Here is a 27,191-nt window from a genome sequence, read left to right on the forward strand (position 1 = left end):
GTTTGGGGCTGAGTTTATTTGATCAATGAAATTTGGAACCTAAAGTAATTATTTTTATGGTACTATAAGCACTGTGTTCAGAAATAATGAGAAGCAGATGCTTTGTGGAGGCGGCATTTTACTAAAAACCATATAGTAATAAATAGTTTTTTTTTTTTTTTTAAGGAGTAGATTGGATCCATTGGGAATTGAAATAATTTGAGAAACCAGTAAATGTACTCTTAGGGTCATTGCCTCAAGAGTAAGCATATTAACTCTGAGTGAAGCTCGTCAATTTATTTGAAATAATAGAAGTAATAGTAATGGTGATGGTGGTAGTTTTAGTAGTGGTTAATAGTAGCAACAGCTAGTACTAGCTCTTAGCATGGAGCCTGTTGTTTTGCACAGTGCATATTTGCTGAATAAATAATTGAAGGCATTTATTATATATAACATACTATATTATATATCTATAAGTTTCTTTCATTTATTATTTTTAGTTCTTACAGTAGCCATGTGAAATAGGAACTAGTCCCCTCATTTTACAGATGAGGAAGTTGAGGCCCTAAGGAATTAAATAATCACTTCAAAGTCATAAGCTAGTGAGGGCTAGGATTTGAATCCAGGCATGTGTGAGTTGAAGCTCAGGTGCACACTGTTCACTGCTGTGTTCCTCCTGCCTGATTTCCCCTTTCAGCCCCACACGCATTAAAGTCCTAGTGTGTAACCCTGAGGTTGGAAAGGAGGATCCACTAAGACAGAGGCCAGTGATGGTGTGGTGTTGCTACTGGTGGTGTTTGGAATCCTGGTGGCTCAGTGTTCCTGGGATTAATTGCCTCGGTGGCATTTCCTGTCTCTCCCCTTTCCCCCTCCCCACCCACCTCCCCTCCCCACACCCCCCCATCATCTTCAGTGTAATGTGAATGGGGACAGTGGTTGTGGGTCATCTCCAGGGTTTATACAATAGGGTTTCAAGGCTGTGCCTTTTAAAGCAGAAACTGTGGTTAGCTAAAAAGTAGAATATAGGTTCAAGTCACCTGTAATTTTACTGAAAAATCTGTGATTTTGAGAGTATGTTTGTACTTGGAGCAAGTGACACATGTTACCACCTCAGAGGAGGAGTCCTGCCTGGGTAGAGGGGAGCACAGGCATCACCCAGGAGGTCAGCCCACTGTGGCCTGCAGGTGTCAGGGTCACCAAAAAGGCACTACTCTCACAGCTGGCATGAAACAGCACTTACTCACGTGGAGAGGACGCAGGGCAGGGACGGCTTCAACAGTGCACAGGGCCCCCCAGGCCAGCGGGGTTGCAGGGAGGTGGTTTGTTTGTGCCCCTCTGTGCTGCGGGCAAAGGACCTGGCCCCTCCTGCCCGCTGCAGTGGCAGTGGGCTTGGCCAGGTGTCACCTGACACACAGGCTTGAGCAGAATGAAAAAGTGCACCTCAGACCCAGAGCAGGGAGAGAGATTCCCAGGAGAGCGGTGAGCATCGCGGGCTGTGACAGCCATCCTCTCCTAAGGAGATGTTCCAGCCCGAGACTTAACTCTTACGTGGCTGCTCAAGGGGTGGCGGCTTCCCAGCGATGCTTACATTGTGCCAGAAAATCTCAGGGGTGGAGATGTGTTGGCATTAGTCTGACAACTGGATTAGAGGTTTGTTTGTATTTTTAGCTGAGCGTGTCCTGCTTTAAAAGCGTTAGATTTATGCTCAGTGTCATCAGTTATCCTTACAGATAATCCTGTTTTCTAGTATTTTACCAGTTTCCTAAACTGTAGCACAGGGAGCTCATTGCTTTGCTCAGTTACTTGATACTCTGTCAGGATGGAGAGGCAACGTGGGCTGTTGGCTCTGTTTCCCAAAACTAACCATGGAGACACTGCAGATGTAAGAGGGAAGCCTGGATCTCAGGAAATAACTAAAATAGTCATGAAAACTCCAGGGGTGGGGAGGCTACTATGGGTTGGTGTGCGTGTGTAGGTGGTTTAGCCTTGGATATAGGGTGGCCTGAGGACTCAGGAGAAGATGCATTGTTTTACGATTTTTACTTTCAAGTTTTGTTTTTGACCTGACTTTTTCCAGTGGCTTGAAACAATGATTGCCTGCCCATCTGCTCCAGAAATTGATGTGGGTAGGGTCCTGTCAGGGCCGCACAGGGGCCCTGCTGGGGTGAGGAGCTGAGAAAAAACAGGTCCCAGCTGACCAGCAAGCCCAGGGCACTTGTTCCTCTTGGGGCTTGAGGATTGCTTGGAAATTGCCTCCTCCTGGTGCTGCTGCTTTTAGAGTTCAAAGGCTAAATAATCCTTTCCAGCAAACAAAAGTGGTCAAGAGTGGTTATTTGGTGCCTGTGGCTCATTCTTCCTCTCCCTTCCTTCTCAAATTCACAGGGAGGGATAGGACTTGAGTTTGGGCCATTTTTCACAGGTTTCCAGATCTATTAGCTCATATCCTTTGGTGAATATGACCTCACAGGCCAAAATAATTAGACACATGAAGATACAACTACTATTGAAAACATAAAAAGATAAACTGAATGGTGTATGCTTCATGAAGTAGAATCATTAGAACAGATGGATTAATAATGTAAAATAAACATAATATACATGTTCAGTGATAAAGGAGGATACTTAGTATTAAGAAGGAGCAAGAAGTCATAAAAAGAACTAAGTGGAAAAACTAGATATGACAAATACAGTAGTTGGAGTTACAGAACTTAATAAATCAGATAAACAAGATGGATACAAGTGAAAAATGAATTATTGAACTTGAAGATCACGTTAAGGAATTCTGAAGGCAGAGGAAAAGCAGGGATAGAAAATAGCAAGTAAGCTAAGAAATATGGAGGCGAGAGATAGTGGTGCCACCATTCAAAGAATAGAATTCCAGAGGGGAGAAAAGAAATTGGCAGAGAGAAGAATATTTGAAGAACTAATGATGGTTAATTATTCAGAATTAAGAAAGAACAAAGACTTCAGATTGAAAGGACTAATAGAATACCAAGGAGGAAAGATAAGAAAAACCCACATCTTGGTAGATTAGTGAATTTTAAGAATATCATAGCCAAAGAAACCTAAAAACTTTTGGAGCAAAAGAATAGATTATCCACAAATTAAGATGATTTAGAGTAAGTTATCTTTTAAGCCCTGAGGTTCTCGGTTATTCTGCATATGTGAGGTGAGGGAAATCACCTCTATAATATATAATTTAAAACTTGGAAAATAAATTCATTAATTCATACTGCATCTGATAAAGTATTTCTCAGTGTAATAAGGGACATATTTTCTCTATAACCTTCCTGCTTGAAAAAATATTTTCAATATGTAATTTTATGATTTTGTATAAATATTTGGGAGAAGTTGCTGTTGTTTTCATTAAAGAGATACATTTCTCTTTACCCTTTGTTTGTGGGGGGGTTATAGTTCTGATTTATCTCCTATTGGGGCATGCACAAAATGTGTATTTGCGACCACAGATGTAAGATGGATGATTTTCTGTTTCTAATGATTGCTTGTGACACTAGTGATTTTCAGTTACTCTTCTTCATGCTCCAAGATTTAAAGTATTTAAATAGCATGTTATTACTGCTTGTGTTGGTACCAGAAAGAAGTCATATTCACCTTTGGTTCAGAAATCCTCTGTCCAGTAGAAATAAAATGTGATCCACATATGTAATTTAAAAATTTCTGGAATCCACAGTAAAAAGATTTTAAAAGAATGAAATTAATTTTACTGTCTTTTATTGAACCAATATGTACAAAATATTATCATTTCAACATGTTACCAATATACAGAATTTTTAATGAGCTATTTTACATTCTTTCAGTTTTTAAAAATTTGGTTTTACAGCACATCTCAGTTTGGACTGGACACATTTCAAGGACTTAATACCACATGTAGCTGGTAGCTACCATCCTGTCAGTGCATCCCTACAGAAATGATGGTTAAATATTCTGAGAATTGTTGGGTGACTTCAGAGCTTCTTGCAAGGCTTCAGTTGTATTAAGGGATCTTAGACCTTGGTGGTCCTGTAGCAAGTGACACTTGTATCTGTTAATTGTAGCTGATAATAAAAAGGAGCACTAAAATTGCAAGACATCGTTGCTATAGTTTTCAGGGTAGAAATTTTGTTAAAACACAATCTACAGAATGTTCTGAGAATGGCTGACTAGTTCTTCAGCTTTATTTCCTAAGTCCAGGTAGCTCTACCTGGATGTCTAACAGGCAGTTCAAACTTAACACGGGCAAAACTGAACTCTGATCCTTCCTTCTAGATTTGCCCCTGCTGTATTAGTGACAAGCATCTCGGTTCTCTCCTGGCATAGGGGCCAACAGCTCTATCGTTGATTTCTAGCTAGAAAGTTGGTGAAAATTCATAGTCTACTGTTGCAGATGTCTAGTTGCCTTAAGTCCTTCATTGCCCATAATTTTATGATGATGTATCTTTAATGAAAAAAGTCTGCTGAGGACTTTTACGTAATGTTAATATCACTTAAAAAAATTAAACTCAGTGGAGATTTAAGACAAATATATGTGTTTTTCAGTCATTGACTTTTAAATTTGTCAGCTGTGTGGTAGTACATGTGCCAACACTATTGAAGCATCTTAGTAGGACTGATTATAGTTTATGCTGGCATTCATGAACATTCGATTAAAATGAACAAACTGAGGGGGAAATGTAAGCCAGGCACAAATAGCAGAACAGAAAAATACCAAGCTTTGCATTTGGTGAACTGTGCTTTGTCTAGGGGATCTTGTGGCTATTCATTCAGAACATTTTACTGGAGAAAGTAAACTTTAACTAAGAAATGTAAGAGGCAAATCTCTCTCTCACCCCAATTGTATAACTGTTGTTGACTCTTTAATTGCAACAAAATGAGTTTTTACTTAAGCATTGACTGCTTCAAGATAATACTGATTTTGATTTGGACCTTTCTGTGTGTAGTGAATTTTTGTTTTTTTTTGGCTGCGTTGGGTCTTTGTTGCTGTGTGCGGGCTTTCTCTAGTTGTGGCGAGCAGGGGCTACTCTTTGTTGCGGTGTGTGGGCTTCTCATTGCAGTGGCTTCTCTTGTTGCGGAGCACGGGCTTTAGGCATGCGGGCTTCAGTAGTTGTGGCACGTGGGCTCTACAGCGCAGGCTCAGTAGTTGTGGCACACGGGCTTAGTTGCTCCGCGGCATGTGGGATCGTCCCGAACCAGGGCTCGAACCCGTGTCCCCTGCATTGGCAGGTAGATTCTTAACCACTCCACCACCGGGGAAGTCATGTAGTGAGATATTTTGGAACTAACATTGCCTACAGATTTTTGTTCCCTTTCCCCTTTCCTAAGATATGTAGTAAAGCGTGAAGATGTCAGATATAAAGGATGGCTGTTGCTCAGACTTGTCCTTTGCTTGTCTGGTTATCCATCAAACACTATCAACCTGTTCGTGCCAGAAAGTATGAAATAATGTTATTGGAAAGCTGTCGGTCAAATGTATGTCACGGTCTTTTAAAAGTCTCAACTAGCTGTTCTGATGTCAAAGGATGTTTTACAAATATGCTGTGCTAAAATGATTACTCTTAGGAGATGTATCTTTAAACATGCTTACTTTACCCCCCTCTTGATTTCATTCCTTGGTGCTTTGGGCTAGATTAAGGTGCACGTAATCACAGTATGTATGTCACCGTGGTCTGGAATCCACACCCTAGACAGCTTGCAGGGGAATGTCTGTCACTCAAACGGCAGCTCATAATTTTGCCCTGTCAGAACAATAGGCGCTTGTTATGATAGCCACATTATTTTTAAAAACCTTCTCCAGCTAAACAAGCAGGGAAGGATTCTTTCAATTTTCAGACCAGCATTTCTTCTTTACCACAGAATCTACTTATTGTCTCCAATTTTTAAAATAATAGAAAAGGTCATAGCCTAGGAAGGAAATAAGGAGTAAAAACATTTTGACCTTTCTTAGGAAAATGGAGTTTTGCTTGCAATTTTCATTTACTGGTGATCTGAATTAACTATGAATGGCTTTATACTTTTCTATTAATAAATTAAATTTAGGGGTTTGGGTTGGTGTTCTTAAGGGGATTTGAAACGTCTGAGTTTAGAAATGAGAAGACATCAAGCATCTGGGTTGCTACTTGTGATAATTCTTAATTTTGAAAAAAAAAATACAAGGAAGAAAGAAAAGAAGAGGATTTGGGGTACTCTGTTGTGTTGGTTGAAACATTTCAAAATACATTTACTTCATTTTCCTTCATACTTCTTCAGTTGTAGTGAGTTTGGTCTCCAAATTTACAGTGAATTATTTTGAAAATCATCTTATCTGATGGTGGAGCGCTGAGGTGGAAAGTCCAGTTGGCATTGTTTAAATGTCCTTATCACAGTAAAGACATTATACTTCTCTGTTGTCTTCTAATAATGAGTGGTGGTTATTCGTATTTATGTCCTAGTAATGGAAAAAAATGTTTTCTGTTCTGATTTGTTTTAAATATAGTGATAAGAAATTTTATAATCATAGGGCAAGGCAAAACCTTCTTGTCTGTGCATTATTGAAAGCTGGTCAAATATTTTAAGAAACTCCTTTCAGAAGGGCTTAAGTGTAGAAATTCTTAAGTTCTTTTAATTTAAATTTAAATTCTTAAATTTGTTAAGCAGAGGAACAAAATTCTATAATAGTCCTACTTATTTTTAAAGGAAAAGTGTAAGACTGATTCATGGATAGAGAAAATAGCTTAAATTTCAACTGAATTGAATGAAGCCAACAATAGTGCAAAATTTGATTATTTCAGGTTAGGGAAGTAAACTGAGAACGAGATGTGGAGGCATGCTGGGCTGTTTGCACTGAACTGGAAACATTTACTGCATCTACAAAAGCAGGGTCTTTTGATCAAGTAAGGAGTCAAGGTGCTCTGAGCTGGCTGAGAGGAGTAGGTCACAGAAGCAAGGAGAGGCAGCTCTAGTGCTCAGTAGTGAATGCTTTCTGCAGCGCCTGTTAACATTCTCATTTGGAGGTATGCTGTGAGCCATCTGGGCTGCCATCCTAGAAACATACATGGAAGTTCAGCTGTGGGTAGAAGTAGAGTTGTTTTTAATCACCTCAGGCCCTCCGGGTCATCAAGTGCCTGCCCAGGGACTGTGTTCTGTCACACAACAGTCCCTGTCACTGAGGCTGTAATGACAATCCTTGTCCACCCCCGTCGCTCCACTCCTCCGGGCCCTGTCTCCATGTCCAAGTGCTCATGAAAGACCAAATCAAGGGAAGACGAGTTGTCATAGAAAAATGAAAGTACTTACTCGTACATATCTTTTGTGTGTCTCTTCACCTAGTAGTTAAGTATAATTGTGGATCCTTTGACATTAATTTCAGATTATTTAATAAATTAATGTCAAAGGATTAAATACAACAAACAGAAAAGGAATAGTTTCATTCTGGAAAACCCAGATAAGTATACTTCTTAACATTAAATAAGTTGACAAATGTAAATTTAGGTAAATGTGGTAGAGATGTTTTGGGAGACAAAAATGATGAATGAAAATATGGTAATAATGAATAAGGAACATTAGAACTTCAGTTATTGCCTCACAGATTTATTAAATGGATGGAAAATCTAGGAATGTAAATGATGTTTAGAGTCTTTGCACGTAAAGATATATGGCGGAAACAAATGTCCAGTCTATCCCTCTATAATTGTGATAGTTACATGAAGTGACACAGAACTTGGCCAGTGAAATGTAGCAGGAGCCAGAATCATCTCAGCCAATCCCCCCATCCCAAATGTACCAGCAGAGACTGCTTTCAGGGGGGCTATAAGGAGTAAAAGTGTGGTCATGTGTTTTCTAAAGCTATAAGGTGATGAAATCTATGGGATTATACATCTTCGGGCATATATAAAGTATGTATAGCACAATGGTGCTGTTTTACTCGGTGGTAAAATAAACATTATTTTTATAGTAAAACTAAGAAGGACATGTTCTGGAATCAAGTATAAATGTGGGGTAAATTTTTAAGATAAATACAAGAGACTAAAATATTAAGGCATAAAGGTCACTGGTTTCCTGGTGCCTTTGGCTGAATAGTTCTTGAAGCCCCTGATGTGCCTCAGGGGTAATAACCCTTTTAGAGAATGTTGTGGAATTGGAGTCTGTGTAGAACTCCTAGCAGAATGCTCTGCATTTAGTAAAAACACGAGGAATGCAGGCCGTGTTGCTGCCACTCTCATTCCCACACAAAAGAGCGGTCCTTTAAGAGGACAGAAGATCGACAATTCAATCTCTTGGGTGCCAACATGAAAAATAAAACATGTTGAATTCCACTTGCCAGATCTTGGTTTTGCTTGTGAGAAGTCTCATTGTGAAACTGCTTACTATAGTAGTTTAAGAACTTGGTACTCAAATTATCAGCGTATTCTAGAAGTAAAATGATTTTATGGGTGTTTAACTCTAAGGGAGAAAATTCAGCGATCTGTGTACATTTAGTACCGCGTATCTCTTCGTTCCTTTTTTCCCTTGCTCAAGTAATTGTTTTGCATTTTTAAATGATGCAGAGCATTGTTAAGGTGCTTAGCTTAGCCTTTGAATAACAAGCTTCTTTTCACACCATAGGTTTCATGATCAGAAATCAGCCCTGGGATGTCTGCTTGCACTGTTCCCAGGTTTACTCTCTCAGTTCTTTGTATCATCCAGACCCCTGAACTGGAAATACCTTGTTAACTCTGCATTACTTAATATTCTTTGTTAATTAAACTACTTGGGCATGTTTAGAGCTCAAGTGGAACGTATGCATTTTACTTGACAGGGTTGTTGGCTGGTGTTTAGAGCCCACGTACTAGAAATCATGTTTGTGGGCAGCTGGTAGAGAAAGGTCCATGTGCCAAAGCATTGCACGATGAAACCAGCTCTGTTGTGACGATCCAGTGAAATGATGTGTCTGAGCCCGAGGAAAACCAGAAAGTGCTGTAGGCGTCTGAACATGAAACCAAGGAACAAATTGGGTTCCAAGAGCAGGAGGAATAGAACGTGGATTCTCACTGTTTGGGATTTGTAATTGAGATCCATTGCTCTTATAAGAAAATGCAGTTCAGAAAGACTCAGGATTTTCGGTTGTTAAAATCAATGAAGTTAAAAGAGCAGCTGCTTGTACAAGTTAATTTTACTTGACATCTGCCGGTCCCAGTAATAAAAGAGAGCATTCTGTGGAACATCCTGTTCTCTATAGAACTGTATCTTTTTGTTACCGTGAGGTCTTGGTTAAAATAAGTTGTTTCCTTTTGCTTTCAAAGGTTATTTTCTCAACCTATAAATTGTGTGTCTCTTAGAATATATGCATGCTAACGCATATATATGGAATCTAAAAAAAAAAAGTGGTACTGATGAACCTAGTGGCAGGGCGGGAATAAAGATGTAGACATAGAGAATGGACTTGAGGACACGGGGCGGGGAGAGGGAAGCTGGGGCGAAGTGAGAGTACCATTGACATATATACGCTGCCAAATGTAAAATAGCTAGCTAGTGAGAAGCAGCCGCATAGCACAGGGAGATCAGCTCGGTGCTTTGTGACCACCTGGAGGGGTGGGATAGGGAGGGTGGGAGGGAGGCTCAAGAGGAAGGGGATATGGGGATATATGTATGTATACGACTGATTCACTTTGTTGTACAACAGAAACTAACACAGTATTGTGAAGCAATTATACTCCAGTAAAGATGTATTAAAAAAACGAATATATGCATAAAGATAAATTGTGCATCTTCAATTTAGTAGAAAAGGGTTGGTGTGCTTGATGTTAAGTTGATACTCCCTGGCAGTTAGGAAGTGCAGGAGGAGCCATCTCAGCTCCTGTATGAAGTGAGGAGAACGTAAAGACATTCTGAAAAGCATTCCCTACGTTTTTCATTAAAAAACACACCTATCAGAAACTTGTCGGCCACACAGAAACCTGCACACAGATGTTTTTAGCAGCTTTAATCATAATTGCTAAAACTTGGAAGCAACCAAGATGTCCTTCAGGTGGTGAATGGAAAAAAAACTGGTACATCCAGATGAAATGAGCTATCAAGCCATGAAAAACATGGAGGAAGCTTCAGTGTTCATTACTGAGTGAAAGAAGCCAGTCTAAAAAGGCTACATCCTGTATGATTCCAACTCCGTGACATTCTAGAAAAGGCAGAACTATGGAGACAGTAAAAAGATCAGTGGTTACCAGAAATTAGGGGGGAGGAAAGGATGAATGAGTGGAACACAGAGATTTTAGGGCAGTGAGACTGTTCTCTGTGATACTACAGCAGTGGGTAAATGTCATGATGTGTTTGTCCAAACCCATAGAATGTACAATAGCAAAAGTGAACCCTCTGTAACCCTAGGTAAACTCTGGACTTTGGGTGCTAATGATGTGTCAGTATAGGTTCATCAGTTGTAATAAACGTACCAATTTCATGGGGGTAATGGGGAGGCTATGCATGTGGGGGGCAGAGGGTATATGGGAAACCTTGTACCTTCCTCTCAGTTTTGCTGTGAACCTAAAACTGCTCCAAAAAATAAAGTCTGTTAAAAATAAAAAGGAAAAAAAACCCCAAACCAGAACAAAAACTACCTAATTTTGGAGGCTTTGTGAATGTATATGAATGCCCTGCCCTAATATCACCGGAAGAGTCTATTCTGCTTTGAGTGGAAGAAGATTATATGAAAAAAAGGGTCTGCCTTGTGCTGATCACCTATCTCGGATTTCTTTTAAGGCACAGCTTTGATAGGAGTGCACATGGTCATTCCTCCTGGGTTTCTAAGGAAGCTGAAGGGAGTGGTAGAGGGTGAAAACACCAGAGAACAAAATGGAGCAATATTTTCGAAGTGAGCATGTTTTCCTGTCATTTTTATGTGTTTTAATTTAGCCAGTGTTGGGTGAGCAGTTCAGAGAGAAGGGATTTATTATTTTCAAATGAAGCCATTCTCTTGTTCTTCATTTTCAACTTATGGCATCACCCTTGTTTTCCACAGATCTGCTGACTCTTTAAAAGCCATTTAGTGTGTTCTTTACGTGCTTATTAACTCCTTGTGTATTCTCGTTCCCTCCCTTCATGCCCATCTTCTGAAGAGGGAAATCATGAAAAATTTTTTCTTTCTATAGGCCCTGTTCACAAATTTGACTTCACAGTCGCCACTGGCTGGCAGCAGACTCTCCTTAAGGATTTTAAGAGCAACAGTCAGCCTCACAACTGGTGGCAGAGTGCTTTCCTCAGGGAACGTTTTTTTCAACGTTGTTCCAAGTGTGCGAGAAAAGAGTTAAATTAGAGGAGCTGCTGGTTGTATTCTCATTCTCTCCCTTCCTCACCCTTCTCTCTTCCTCCCTCCCTTCCTGCCCCCACAAACCTGTAATTGCATAAAATCAGTATTATAAACTTTGAGGTCAATTGGCAGAATTCCTCATTTCTCTCTCCCAATGGGGAAGCACACACCCGGCAGGTCTCCAGGGCAGACATTGCCATGGGTCCTGTTCTCCCCTGGGTGGGGCTTGAACCCTGAGCTCGAAGCAGCACTGCCAGTGACATCCCTGCCTTATGCACATTCCCTGGGAAACCCAGCCCTTCCATGGTGTATCCGCTGCTTGCTTGCTGATCACGCCTAAATCTATACCCTCAGCTCCATACCCTCTCCTGGGCTCTAAATCCATATATGTTTAGTTGCCTCTTGGATATTCAAAGGCACCTCAAATTCAGCATGCCTAAAACTAGGAATTTTCTTTCCTCTCTTGATCCTCCTCTTCCTGTGGCCACTGTATTGCCATTAATAGAACAGTCTGCCCACCGGATGTCCTCTGTCACTCCTTCTGTTGTGGGCGTGAAGTTATGTGGAGGATTCCTCCTTATTTCCTTTCTTTTGCTGCTGCCTCGTTCTGGATCTTGGGTCCCTGGATGGCCCTCCTCCAAGCCATTCCTCTCCCTTTGAAAAAATCCCTCAGCCCTCCTTCCCTCCCTCCCCTGAACTATACTTCACACACAAATGTATGCAAAATAATGTAACAAACGCCCTTGTACTGACCTCCAGGATCATAATTCTGAAGGTTACTTTTTCCATGCTGATCTGGTTTCAGCAGGACATCTAGACTTTGTTGTCTGTGTTTGCCTTGCTCTTGAACACATCTCAGAACCCAGCATGCTCTACAGCCAGGCTTTTCCATTCTTGAGTAGATTAATCTTCTAATTGCTATTAGGGTTTCGTTTTCAAAACTTTATGTCCTTTTTGGGGTAGGAGTGTTTCGAGACAAATATTTTGGACTCCTTTTCAAAATAACTTATCCACCAGAAACTGTAATAGTTAGCAGTAATATCTCAAAAAGCGTTTACCCCAGCACTTTAGTTTCAGCATTGTTATATAAACGACACAGGATGTTTCTTTACCAGCCTCCGACTGGTTTCTGTGTGGCTTGTGCAGCGGCAGGTAGCTGTCCCATGGGTCCTAGTCTCACATGGGCTCTGTGTGCAGTACCTCGTGCTCAGACCTGAGGATGCTGCTTCCTCAGGATGAAACTACGAGGTGGGCCAGACACCTCCAGACTCGCTTTTACTTTTTGTGCCTTTGCATCTGTGTGGTGTTTTTTTAAAATTTTATTTATTTTATTTATTTATTTTTGGCTGCATTGGTGTTCGTTGCTGCGCGGGCTTTCTCTAGTTGCGGAAAGTGGGGGCTACTCTTCGTTGGGTGCGCGGGCTTCTCATTCCAGTGGCTTCTTTTGTTGTGGAGCACGGGCTCTAGGTACGCGGGCTTCAGTAATTGTGGCACGTGTGCTCAATAGTTGTGGCTCACGGGCTCTAGAGCGCAGGCTCAGTAGTTGTGGAGCACAGGACTAGCTGCTCTGTGGCATGTGGGATCCTCCCGGACCAGGGATCAAACCCGTGTCCCCGGCATTGGCAGGTGGACTCTTAACCACTGCGCCACCAGGGAAGCCCCTCATCTGTGTGGTATTTAATGTCATTAAAAGAATTATTAGTTGGAAAAATGCATTATTACTTTTTGTACACAAATATATGGCAAAATGCAAGATTTACTCAATGATAGTAATCTTTGAAATGAGATTTATTTAAGAATGAGTAGTTTATAATGCTGAAAAACAGCACCTACCTTGCATTGATTAATTCAGTGTGCTAAATGTATTGTTAATAATGAAAAGACATCTTAAGAGCTCACCTCTGACCTCTCAACAATAAGAAATAAGGTACATGTTATGCCAACTTTTATTAATGTTACCATGAAACAGCCCTAACTCATACACCCCATTTAGGCTTTGCAGATGTAAACTCTGATAGATCTTCTTTCTCTTTCATTGTTGGTGATTTGTGTGTCAAGGACATTGTTGTATTTTCTATTAAAACAAACAAACAACTAAGACATATCTGGAAACCAAAGTCTATTTAAACTAGACAAATACTCATTTCAGGTTGTAGAGGAAAGTCCTTAATGCTGAAAATCTTGTCATGATTGTGTATTGCTTTCTTGGAAGGCTGACAGTTGTGATTTATTAGTTTTGATTTAGATTTAGTTTTGCCCAAAGCAGGAATTTGAAAAGCTTTAGCTATGAAAAGTATATAGATATATTTTTTTATGGTTATCAATTTTTTTTACTGAAGTCTAGTTGATTTACAATGTGTTAATTTCTGCTGTACAGCAGAGTGATTCAATTATATATACATACATTCTTTTTTAAAATATTTTTTTCCATTATGGTTTATCATAGAATATTGAATATAGTTATATGTGGAGTCTAAGATATGACACAAATGAACTTAGATATAATTTTTTTTCATCAATTAGTGGAATTTACACAGTTGCAAGTTTTTGGCCCCTCATAGCCCAGTGGATATAGTAGTAGCTACTTGGGCTCAGAGAGAAATTCCAGAAGAAATGATAGAGCCTGCAGTCCCTAAAATGAAGTTTATATTGTCAGCAAAAGGTCAGTAGACAGCTTTGCCACTTTAAAGAGCTTTGGAATAGCTTTATTATCTCATCTCCTTAACATGAAGAGATGTGTGCTCTTTTTGAAAATGCTGATTGTTTTACAAGTTGAAAGCAGAACCTTTGGAAATCTCAAAAATCTTCCTTGAGATAATTTTACACAGAGCATTTAGGAATTATTCTTCTCAGTGATTCAAACTTGAAAATAAGGTGTGGGGGTTGGGAAGAGGTGGGGAGAGAATCAAATCGTTGAGCATATGTGTTCCAGAAACTGGGATAGTGGCCCATTTCTACCTGATCTGCTGCCACTGTGTCTGTTGGAGATGGCTGAGCTGTCGTTCTGCACCGTGTTTCAGAAATTTGGCCCAAGAGGAGGATTTTAAGAACCTGTCTGATGAAAGAATTGGTGTGATGATGTTAGCCTGAGAGCCTGAGGGAATTTTAAGTGGTTTTAATTTTGGGAGTGGGTAACTTTCATTTTGAAAATTTCACTCTGGCCTTGGTTTAGAAAGACAAGAAGGGAGGGAGAAACATAGTGAGTGAAGATGCTATATCCACAGTTCAGGATAAAGGGAATGCAGGCTCAGATGGAGATAGGCGTACGATTGAGATATATTGCCTATGTGGAATGAAGAGACGTTTAGGAATATTTTGCTGGTGTTTCTGTTTGCTTGCTTTCATTCAGAAAACATGGGTTGATCAGAAATCATGCTACACAGATTGACAGAAGCAACTCCTAGTCTGTCTGCTCCAGTTTCAGAAAATTGACTTTTGAAATATCTAGATACGTTATTTTAATCTTTTTAGAGCATAGCTCTGTTTCTGAGCCATGAAACCTCTTGAACAATGAAAATGATATTTTGTAAAGGGATTTGACATTAGCCGATACAGGGTGTAGTAAAGTGTCTTGTTTATAAAAACTTTATAACGTATTATATGTCATGAAATACTAGACTTAACATTTCTTAGGGATACTGAGAATCTTTTGGTTGCACTAAAATGCAGCAGACTGTCTCACTTTATTGTATTTTAAATTAATAACTGTTCACATGTATTGACTCACAAAATTGGGAATGTTTCTCTGTTATTACTAGATATGATTTGATAAAAATGACTTCATATTTGGCATTTTGGTCAACATTTTTTCACAAATATAGTATTTATTAGATGTTTTTAAAGTGATAGTTGTATTTGCATAACATTGAAAGTTAAGTTTGAATTAAATTAATTGATGAATTACTTTTAATTAACAAAATAATTAGACAGGATACCCTATATAAAACCAAAGGATATCCTTCAGTTTCTTTTTTAGTCTTAGGAAGGTTCTCTTTTGTGAATTATCAAATGATTTATTAGTAGAATACAAGAACTATGTATTTGATATACTTGAATCCAGAAGAAATCTATCTTTTACATTTGTTTTGGTGTTTTATTTAGGTGACTTCAAGGTATCTAATTACTTTGACTGGATATTTTTAATTTCTTTGTTTCAAATTCTTATAGCATGAGAGGGCTTTCTCAAGAACAGAGAGAAATATAGAGATACACAGAGATATGATTTTAATATTATTGCACTAAAGTATATCAGAGGCTCACATTTCCATGATATATTGTCAACCTGACACACGGTACTTAGAAATAAGGCTTTGGCTCTTACATTTTGTTTCCTAGATCAACTGGGGGTCATATTTCAAAGTTAAGTACTTTGAGTTGCCTTGGTATGTTTATAAGATGTTCTTGGTTTCTTATAGTAACATGGTTGTTGAAATGAAGGAATGCATGTGTGTGTGTGTATATGTGTGTACATACACTTCCGTGTGTAACCGATTTCACAGTGACTTAGCTATAAATGAAATTCTCTCTCCCCAATTTCTTCATCATCCCAGGATTCATTGCTGTAAGGTTGGTTGTTGTAAATTTAGAAGTTTTTCCATTTTTATTTGCAAAGATAATATTTTCATGGCTAGAGGCTTTTTCATGAACTCAGGTAGATACTCCTCTCTTATTCTTTGTTTTGTCTCCTTTTTCTTTACTTCCAAACTCAGGGACATACTCTACAAACCTAGGGTCATATGGATAGCTTTTATCACAGAATGGATCAGATTTCTATACAATTCTTTGATTTAAAAAAGGAACAGTGGGGAGGACCTTCAAGATGGCAGAGGAGTAAGACTTGGAGATCACCTTCTTCCCACAAATATATAAAAAATACATCTATATGTGGAACAACTCCTACAGAACACCTACTGAATGCTGGCAGAAGACCTCAGACTTCCCAAAAGGGAAGAAACTCCCCACGTCCCTGGCCGTGTGGGTGACAGGGTCTTGGTGCTCCATCCGGCTGTCAGGCCTGAGCCTCTGAGGTGGGAGAGCCAAGTTCAGGACACTGGACCACGAGAGACCTCCCAGCCCCACGTAATATCAATCGGCAAGAACTCTCCCAGAGATCTCTGTCTCAACGCTAAGACCCAGCACACCCAATGGTCAGCAAACTCCAGTGCTGGACACCCCAGCCAAACAACTAGCAAGACAGGAACACAGCTGCACGCATTAGCAGAGTGGTTGCCTAAGATCATAATAAGTTCACAGACACCCCAAAACACACCACCAGATGTGGCCTAGCCCACCAGAAAGACAAGATCCACCTTCATCCACCAGAACACAGGCACCAGTCCCCTCCACCAGGAAGCCTACACAACTCACTGAACCAACCTTACCCACTGGGGGCAGACCCCAAAAACAACGGGAACTACGAACCTGCAGCCTGCGAAAAGGAGACCCCAAACACAGCAAGGTAAGCAAAATGAGAAGACAGAGAAACACACAGCAGATGAAGGAGCAAGGTGAAAACCCACCAGACCAAACAAATGAAGAGGAAATAGGCAGTCTACCTGGAAAAGAATTCAGAGTAATGATAGTAAAGATGATCGAAAATCTTGGAAAAAGAATGGAGAAAATACAAGAAACGTTTAACAAAGATCTCGAAGAACTAAAGAGCAAACAAACAATGATGAACAACACAATAAATGAAATTAAAAATTCTCTAGAAGGGCTCAACAGTAGAATAACTGAGGTAGAAGAATGGATAAGTGACCTGGAAGATAAAATAGTGGAAATAACTACCGCAGAGCAGAATAAAGAAAAAAGAATGAAAAGAACTGAGGATAGTCTCAGAGACCTCTGGGACAACATTAAACACACCAACATTCAAATTATAGGGGTCCCAGAAGAAGAAGAGAAAAAGAAAGGGACTGAGAAAATATTTGAAGAGATTATAGTTGAAAACCTCCCTAATATGGGAAAGAAAATAGTCAGTTAAGTCCAGGAAGCATAGAGAGTCCCATACAGGATAAATCCAAGGAGAAACACGCCAAGACACATATTAATCAAACTATCAAAAATTAAATACAAAGAAAAAATATTAAAAGCATCAAGGGAAAAGCAACAATTAACATACAAGGGAATCCCCATAAGGTTAACAGCTGATCTTTTAGCACAAACTCTGCAAGCCAGAAGGGAGTGTCAGGACATATTTAAAGGGATGAAAGGGAAAAACCTACAAACAAGATTACTCTACCCAGAAAGGATCTCATTCAGATTTGACGGAGAAATTAAAACCTTTACAGACAAGCAAAAGCTAAGAGAATTCAGCACCACCAATCCAGCTCTACAACAAATGCTAAAGGAACTTCTCTAAGTGGGAAACACAAGAGAAGAAAAGGACCTACAAAAACAAACCCAAAACAATTAAGAAAATGGTCATAGGAACATACATATTGATAATTACCTTAAACGTGAATGGATTAAATGCTCCAACCAAAAGACACAGACTTGCTGAATGGATACAAAAACAAGACCCATATATATGCTGTCTATAAGAGACCCACTTCAGACCTAGGGACACATACAGACTGAAAGTGAGGGGATGGAAAAAGATATTCCATGCAAATGGAAATCAAAAGAAGGCTGGAGTAGCGATTCTCATATCAGACAAAATAGACTTTAAAATAAAGACTATTACAAGAGACAAAGAAGGACACTATATAATGATCAAGGGATCAATCCAAGAAGAAGATAAAACAATTGTAAATATTTATGCACCCAACGTAGGAGCACCTCATTACATAAGGCAAATGCTAACAGCCATAAAAGGGGTAATTGACAGTAACACAATCATAGTAGGGAACTTTAACACCCCACTTTCACCAATGAACAGATCATCCAAAATGAAAATAAATAAGGAGACACAAGCTTTAAATGATACATTAAACAAGATGGACTTAATTAATATTTATAGGACATTCCATCCAAAAACAACAGAGTATACTTTCTTCTCAAGTGCTCATGGAACATTCTTCAGGATAGATCATATCTTGGGTCACAAATCAAGCCTTGGTAAATTTAAGAAAATTGAAATCATATCAAGTATCTTCTCCAACCACAACACCATGAGACTAGTTATCAATTACAGGAAAAGATCTGTAAAATATACAAACACATGGAGGCTAAACAATACACTACCAAATAACCAAGAGATCACTGAGGAAATCAAAAAATACCTAGAAACACATGACAATGAAAACAAGACGACCCACAACCAATGGGATGTAGCAAAAGCAGTTCTAAGAGGGAACTTTATAGCAATACAATCCTACCTCAGGAAACAAGAAAAATCTCAAATAAACAACCTAACCTTACACCTAAAGCAGTTAGAGAAAGAAGAACGAAAAACCCCAAAGTTAGCAGAAGGAAAGAAATCATAAAAATCAGGTCAGAAATAAATAAAAAGAAATGAAGGAAACAATAGCAAAGATCAATATAACTAAAAGCTAGTTTTTTGAGAAGATAAACAAAATTGATAAACCATTAACCAGACTCTTCAAGAAAAAAAGGGAGAAGACTCAAATCAACAGAATTAGAAATGAAAAAGGAGAAGTAATAACTGACACTGCAGAAATACAAAGGATCATGAGAGACTACTACAAGCTGCTGTATGCCATTAAAATGGACAACCTGGAAGAAATGGAAAAATTCTTAGAAAAGCACAACCTTCCGAGACTGAACCAGGAAGAAATAGAAAATATAAACAGACGAATCACAAGCACTGAAATTGAAACTGTGATTAAAAATCTTCCAAGAAACAAAAACCCAGGGCCGGATGGCTTCACAGGCGAATTCCATCAAACGTTTAGAGAAGAGCTAACACCTATCCTTCTCAAACTCTTCCAAAATATAGCAAACTCATTCTACGAGGCCACCATCACCCTGATACCAAAACCAGACAAAGATGTCACAAAGAAAGAAAACTACAGGCCAGTATCACTGATGAACATAGATGCAAAAATTCCTCAACAAAATACTAGCAAACAGAATCCAACAGCACATTAAAAGGATCATACACCATGATCAAGTGGGGTTTATCCCAAGAATGCAAGGATTCCTCAATATACGCAAATCAATCAATGTGATACACCATATTAACAAATTGAAGGATAAAAACCATACGATCATCTCAGGAGATGCAGAAAAAGCTTTTGACAAAATTCAACACCCATTTGTGATAGAAACCGTCCAGAAAGTAGTCATAGAGGGAACTTACCTCAACATAATAAAGGCCATATAAGACAAACCCACAGCCAACATCGTTCTCAATGGTGAAAAAGTGAAACCATTTCCACTAAGATCAGGAAACAAGACAAGGTTGCCCACTCTCACCACTATTATTCAACATAGTTTTGGAAGTGTTAGCCACAGCAATCAGAGAAAAAAAGAAATAAAAGGAATCCAAATTGGAAAAGAAGAAGTAAAGCTGTCACTGTTTACAGATGACATGATACTATACATAGAGAATCCTAAAGATGCTACCAGAAAACTACTAGACCTAATCAATGAATTTGGTAAAGTAGCAGGACGCAAAATTAATGCACAGAAATCTCTTGCATTCCTATACACTAATGATGAAAAATCTGAAAGTGAAATTAAGGAAACACTCCCATTTACCACTGCAACAAAAAGAATAAAATATCTAGGAATAAACCTACCTAAGGAGACAAAAGACCTGTATGCAGAGAATTATAAGACACTGATGAAAGAAATTAAAGATGTTATGAATAGATGGAGAGATATACCATGTTCTTGGATTGGAAAAATCAACATTGTGAAAATGACTCTACTACCCAAAGCAATCTACAGATTCAATGCAATCCCTATCAAACTACCACTGGCATTTCTCACAGAACTAGAACAAAAAATTTTACAATTTGTATGGAAACACAAAAATCCCCAAATAGCCAAAGCAATCTTGAGAAAGAAAAACGGAGCTGGAGGAATCAGGCTCACTGACTTCAGACTATACTACAGAGCTACTGTAATCAAGAGAGTATGGTACTGGCACAAAAGCAGAAATATAGATCAATGGAACAGGATAGAAAGCCCAGAGATAAACCCATGAACATATGGTCTGTCATACAGAGTGAAGTAAGTCAGAAAGAGAAAAACAAATGCCGTATGCTAACGCATATATATGGAATCTACAAAAAAAACTGGTTCTGATGAACCTAGGGGCAGGATAGGAATAAAGACACACGCAGAGAATGGACTTGAGGACACGGGGAGGGGGAAGGGTAAGCTGGGATGAAGTGAGGGAGGGCCATTGACATATATACACTACCAAATGTAAAATAGGTAGCTAGTGGGAAGCAGCTGCATAGCACAGGGAGATCAGCTCGGTGCTTTGTGATCACCTAGAGGGGTGGGATAGGGAGGGTGGGAGGGAGACACAAGAGGGAGGGGATATGGTGATATATGTATATGTATAGCTGATTCACTTTGTTAAACAGCAGAAACTAACACAACATTTTAAAGCAATTATACTCCAATAAAGATGTTAAAAAAAACAAAAAAAAAGAACAGTGTCCTTACATTTTAGGAACCCCCCATCTCCTTCTGCTCTCTGGGTCTCCATTTTGCATGTAGTTCAGATGAGTTCAGTCTGAGGCCTTTGCTGTGGTTACTCACCCCCTTCTCTGTTTTCAGTTAACAGCCAGGTCCTTGCCCGCTGTGCAGTCGGATGAGAGACTCCAGCCTCTGCTCAACCACCTCAGGTAATACAAAGGCCCAGCCTGTCAAACTTGTAAATCCACCTGCATTACGGTGGGTAAAGTACACCAATGTGGTTAAAGCCTCTTCGATGTCTAAAAACTTTACAAAGCCTTTCTTTTTCTTTTGTCTGTAATTCTCTGATTTAAGTTGAAGTTCTTAGTGCAATGCGCTTGTTACCCTTGACTTCAGGGTACTATAGAAAGTTCTTTTAATTCTATAAAAGTATGTAGAACTGGTTGATAAGTTGAAGTTAAAATGAGTTGTGATGACTGAGTTCAGAAAGATCTCAAAGGAATGAGCTATTTGCTTAACTGCGAGGCTAAGACAAACTATGGGGACCTGCACATATTTTGTTGGGGGTAGTTGAAATAAGTTATATTTGTTTTCTAAATACAAAAATAATTTATCCTCATTATTTAAAAACAAACTTAGAAAATACAGGAAAGGAGGAGGAAAAACCTATCATCACTACTCAGAAATAATACTGCTTTCCTCTGTGCTGTTTTAAAACTCAGTGTTGTAATTATACTTTTATATAATTCACTAATTTTTTCATTTTTTCTGTTACTAAAATCTCTCCACAAACATAGTTTTTCATGATTATATGATATTTTCTTGTATGGGTGTCCTATAGTATATTTATCATTCTTTGGGGAGCATTTAGACCATTTTTCATTCTTTTCACTAGTGTAAAAAATGCGGTATGTAAATCTTTATCTGTATTTTTGATTGTTTCCTTAGCATGGGTTTTCAGAAGTGGAATTTGTGAAAGCATATGAACCCTTTTAAAGATTTAAGTATATTTATTTCTTTTTCAAAAACCTTATTCTACTTGTATTTTCATACAAGATCCCCCATGTTGCTGTACCCTGAACAAGAGGGGGCAGCTAAAACAGTTGCTAATTTAATAGGTTTACCATAAAGATACTGTTGGTATCATGTACTTTGCACTGATTATTATTAAGAATGATTTTAAATCATGTTGTTATCCACTTTTTTTTGAGGTAGGATTAACTATCTGTATCTTTGCCCATTTATTGATAGCATCTTTTGATTATTTGATCTTACGTACTTTAGATATAAAGGGTAGTGACTCTTTGTTGTATTTGTTACAATCGTTTTTTTTTTTTTCTGAAAGTTTTTTATTATGTTGCATTATCCAACATACCTACATTTTCAAGTTTTATGCAGCCAAGCACCTTTAGTGTTTTCCTCTATGGTTTCTTTTTATTCTTTTGAAACCTAGAATGCTACTGCTCCTTCAGAAATTGGCATGGACGTTAATTTCCAGTGTCTTTCAGTGTTCTTCATTTTCCTCCTCCCCTGCCTCCCTGCTCCCTCTTTTCCTCCTCTCCTGTCCTCCTCTCCAGTTGCGGAGGGTGGGGTACAGACTAACACTTCACGAGGGACTGAGTAGCATGAATACTGTACAGAGTTGTTAAATTTCTGAGAGCTCTGTGTTAGTCACTCCCCTGCCCCCCTCTCCTCCCAATCCCAGCCTGAGCATCTCCCTCTGGTGGCCTCTTATCTTTGCCCAATTTGCCCTCTCTATTTCACATCACTGCTGCAGTGATTATATTATTCCTCGGTTTAAAAGCATTCTGTCTCCTGAATTTCCCCCGGGATGAAGTGAGAACTTCTCAGCCTGGCAGATGAGGTCCTTCTGGAAGGAGCTGGCCTGGCTCTTTGGACTTTCTGTCAGTACTGATGCCCTGACTTCTCCTGCCAGCAGGTGCCCTGAAGCTCCTCCAGTGTGACATGCCCTTGCTCTCCTCAGTGCCCTTGCAGATAATTTCCCGGAATGCTCTTTTCCCCTTCCTCCACCTCTGTGACTTGACTAATGTTGCTTGTTCTTGTTCGCCTCCTCTGATGAGCTCTCCCTGACCACTTGGTTCTCACCCTCCCTTCCTCGCACCCAGCTCCCTCTCAGGTGTTTATTTGTGTTCCCGTAATACTGCATGGCTCCCCATGTTACAGAACCTATGATACTGTAATCGCTTGTTTCCTTGCCTGATTTCTCCATTAGAGTATGAACTGCTCCAGAGCTGCAAAGTGCTTTTCATGATAGGTCTTCATTATGTGTTTTGTTGAATGAATGAATACGTGTTATACCAGTGATATTTTGTTGGTTTTTTTCTGCATAAAGTTTTTATAATTTATAATAATCATATTGTTACAGTTCTTTTCCCTATAAAACCATTGAGTCAGAAGACATAGACCTAAAGGGCTGGATCTCACATCTAGTCAGTGCTTGATTCTGTGAGATAATGATGGATTCTCCTTCCTCCACCCCAGTGCGGTCATTGTCAACTAGAGTTTAGATTAACTACTGACACGTCTTCTTGAGTCCTTGAAACTTGCACAAACTGTACATTCATTTAGGGTTTTCATTCTCTGTGGAAGTCACTTGTGGCTGTTTGCTAAGCAACCAGGGCTAGATGCTACATGTAATATGCACCAACTGATGTTGCTTTTTTAAAAATTATTATTATTATTAAACCAAATGGTTTCTTGTTTTATTACCATGTCAGAGACATCTGTATGTAGGGTGGCAGCTGATGTGCATAGTTGGACACTTCCTGTTACACAAGGTAACCTTGTGGAAAGCCTTTCCAATGTATTGAATTGTCTCTTGGCTGTCTAAATGTAATGTTTTTCTTTTACCTTCCTTTTGCTTAGGTCAAAATAAGAAAGAATACTGTTTGGATTGAAAGATGCTAATGATAATCTTGTTAGGAAAAAATAATCATCATTGATTTGCATGAACTGTATAGTTTAAGTATAACCGAGAAGGGGAGGTGGACATTAGGAGGTTGAAACTGAAATCATTATTAGGTCTAATTTTGTTTAGTGCCTCTAATGATCAAAGAGGAATGATGAGTAGTGTTTTAATTAAGTTTGTCAATAAAACTAATTTGGGAGATGATAACAATATCCGCAAAAATTGAAGTAGCAATACAGAGAAATTCCCAAGTCATTTTACGGGACTTAGACATTCAAAGAGAATTAGTATAACACTTTGCCAACCTAATAATTTAGTATATTGCTTAACAATATATATCATTCTGAGAATGTAGAAGCGATGTGTCCAGATTTTCTTAGTTGAACCTAGTTATATAGTTAAAAGTTAAATTAACCACAGAAAGCATTTTGCTTCAATCTCTTATGGAAATGCAAGCTATTCGTTAGTAGCATCCATCAGTAACTGAGCACCTATTATGTGCCGGGGATTACAAAAAAAAAAAAAAGACAATTTCTTTTCTCAAGGAATTTACAGTTTTGATTTCATTTGAGGGATAGGCATTTAAACACATTACAACATTTGTAAACCTTTTGAATGGAATTAAACACAAAGTACATTTCCTTAAGTGATGAGGCCATGAAGTGGTTGTTTGGATTCCACACCCCCTAGCACAGTGGTGGCTCACAGTGGCTGCTCAGATTGGACTGAACTTTGATCTCACTTGGGGGAGGATGTTGTCAGTGACCGTGAAGGAGAGTAAAGGAGGACAAGGGGGTGAATTGGACTGCTGGGATCGTAGGTTCAGTGGGTTCAGACATTTTAAAGTTGAGATGCTGGTGGAGCATATGGGGAGTGTTTAGTAAGTAGCTGAATATAGACCCGGAGTTTGAGAGCGAGGTTTATAGAGAGACATTTGCTAATCTCCACTATATAGGGGTGGTTAAAATCGGGGGGATGGTTGAGATCACTCAGGGAGAGAATATAGAGTGATAAGAAAAGGGGAAATGGCCCTGAATAGAACCCATAGAAGTTAGTGTTTAACTGACCTGTGATGGGCAGTGATGGAGGGAGGAGATGAGTTAAAAGAGAAGCCGGTAAAGACACCAGGGAGGAATCTCGAGTGAAACAGGAGCACAGCAAGGTGTGGTGGCATCAACAATGCTAAGGGAAAGCTTTCAGAAAGGTGAACACTGTTAAATGCGTAGGGAAGTCAGGTCAGAATCTCCTCACGTCAGTTGGATTAGGTGCATGGGAGCCACGGGTGGCTCAGCCCCCGCCTTGCAGTGGTACAGATGCAAGTCTATCCCTGGGATGGGGGTCGAGGAGGAAATGAGGAATGAGGCTGTGGGCATACAGGGAGCGTAGACTGATCTTGGCAGAGTGAGGAGGAAAGGGGACTGTACCCATGAGTGTCATGGTTAAACAAGTGTTTGATTTTTCCCCGAAGGCTGGAAAGATGAGCAATGTTTATCGGTCAGGGAGAAACGAGGTTTATGGGAATAAGAGGAAATAATTGAAGGGGCAAGTAATTAGAAGAGGGAGGAGGACATGGGACCCAGAAATCAAACTGGCTAGTTTACAAAGTACTGTCCAAACTGGCTTTTTAGTTCATACTCAGAACACCCCAGTGAGGATGGTAGACGGTTGTTTGTCATTATCCCTATTTTAAAGTTTAGTGATGGAGCCTCAGGAAGTTCGTGTTAAATTCCGAAATGCCAGAGAGAATTTGTGTAAATCATAATTTCTGCTCTCCTCAAGTCACATATCATTATATACATCATCTAATGAGTCCACATCTCAAGGTGACCTTACACATCCTCACACATCACTGCATTTTCTAGGGTGAATTATATCATGTACTGATTTTCTAATTTGGAGATATATAAAGGCCTTGGGATATGTTCCTGTAAATGTAGAAGTTTATTGTGTATAAGTGTCTTTGCTACCCTAATGTTGGAACCTATGGGATAATATTTATAAAAATGTATTAGACTACCAAGGGTGTTTATGTTAAAGATTGTTATTTTTATTTATTGTATCATTTACAAATGCTAGGTGTAAATAGGTGAGACTACAGAAGAAAAGTTGTAGCCCACAATCTACATGTGATTACTTGGATATGATTTTTTTTTCCCTTAAAAATAATGCCTTTCCCCACAGTGTGTCTTCCTCCTTCACCTCTCCACCTCAAGATATGAAGTGAATATTGTTCTCATTTAATATTTTGCCAATAAATTTAATGATTTTCCAACTCTTTAATTAAAAATTAAAGAATAATTTCAAAACCATGTATTTGTTACACTATTTTTCCTAATTTTATTAGCATATTTCAACCTAAGAATAAAACAGAAATCAAGTAAAGATAAGAGAAGCTAGCAAAGAGAAGCATTACCTGTAGTAAATACTTGAACTGTATCACATGGATTAACTTGTAATGCATCCTGAATTTCTAAGCAGATGTTTATATTGACCTTTATTTGAAAATCATTTAAAATAATGAAAGCATCTTTCTTCAGTTGGTATTATTTTTTTTCCTTCAGTTAGTATTATTACCAACAATTATTTTGTAAATTTTTTTTCCTAATGCAGTACATTTGGTTGATATGTACACATTTCTATTCATTCCTCCGAAGAATATGCCGACACAGATTTTATATCAGAAATGCAATCTCTGTAAGAAAGCTTTTCCCAGTATCCATGGTGGTACAGTTCCCAGTGTTTTATTTTTGAGTTAGTTCTCATTTTGAAATCAGAAAATTGTTGGGCATTCATGTGTTAGGAAAGGTTTGGTAGATCAGGATGCCCACCAGGTGAGGGCTGAAGTGAGAGCCTCATTAACGTGGTCCACGGGCTCCAGCTGTTCGTCAGCTCTTCCTCATCACCTGTTTCTAAGCTCTGGCATTAACTTGACTATATTTATTTCCTTTTCTACATGCAGCAACATAAGCTTTTAGCTCAGTGATTATTGTGAAGATGTTTCAGGTGCCTTGTAAGATATTAATAAATTAGAAAGAATGTGTTCTTTCCCATTATTTATGGTCTTTGAGTTATTTTTTTTTCACGTTTGTATTGAAAATGTTTATGCCTTTTTAGAGATGTACTTGTCAAAAGTGAGCATTTTATTAAAATCCTTCCATTGTGTTAAGGGCACTATAATGGATACTCTGTGTACAAAGATGCTAAGAGATGTGGTCCCTCAGCTCAAGATGTTTATATGCTAACAGGGAAAGAAGAGCAATCTATACACACACACACACACACACACACACACACACACACACACATGCGTGGCTGTACTGGAGTAGTTGCTGCAGCTTAATCAAGCAGAGGAAGGAGAGAGGTGTATGTGGTTTATGTTACAAATTTTATGTCATTTAATGTTTTTTGATAAAATTTATAGTCATACTATATAAAATTTGGAAAAATAGAAGAAACGAATCCTGCTTCACTAAT

The 27,191-nt window shown here is 38.9% G+C and overlaps 1 protein-coding gene across 2 annotated transcripts in view; it reads left to right on the forward strand.

Moving 5' to 3' along the window:
• PRIM2 (DNA primase subunit 2) overlaps window positions 1–27,191 on the forward strand; it is a 313,191-nt gene that overhangs the window by 172,541 nt on the left and 113,459 nt on the right. For both annotated transcript variants that reach the window (XM_059937545.1, XM_059937546.1), the window contains exon 8: window positions 20,930–20,997. In XM_059937545.1, the coding sequence (XP_059793528.1) occupies window positions 20,930–20,997 (68 nt within the window). The remainder of the gene's footprint in view (window positions 1–20,929; window positions 20,998–27,191) is intronic.

The sequence above is a fragment of the Balaenoptera ricei genome, chromosome 11 (genome assembly GCF_028023285.1).
Source record: "Balaenoptera ricei isolate mBalRic1 chromosome 11, mBalRic1.hap2, whole genome shotgun sequence".
In the NCBI taxonomy this organism is placed as follows: Eukaryota; Metazoa; Chordata; class Mammalia; order Artiodactyla; family Balaenopteridae; genus Balaenoptera; species Balaenoptera ricei.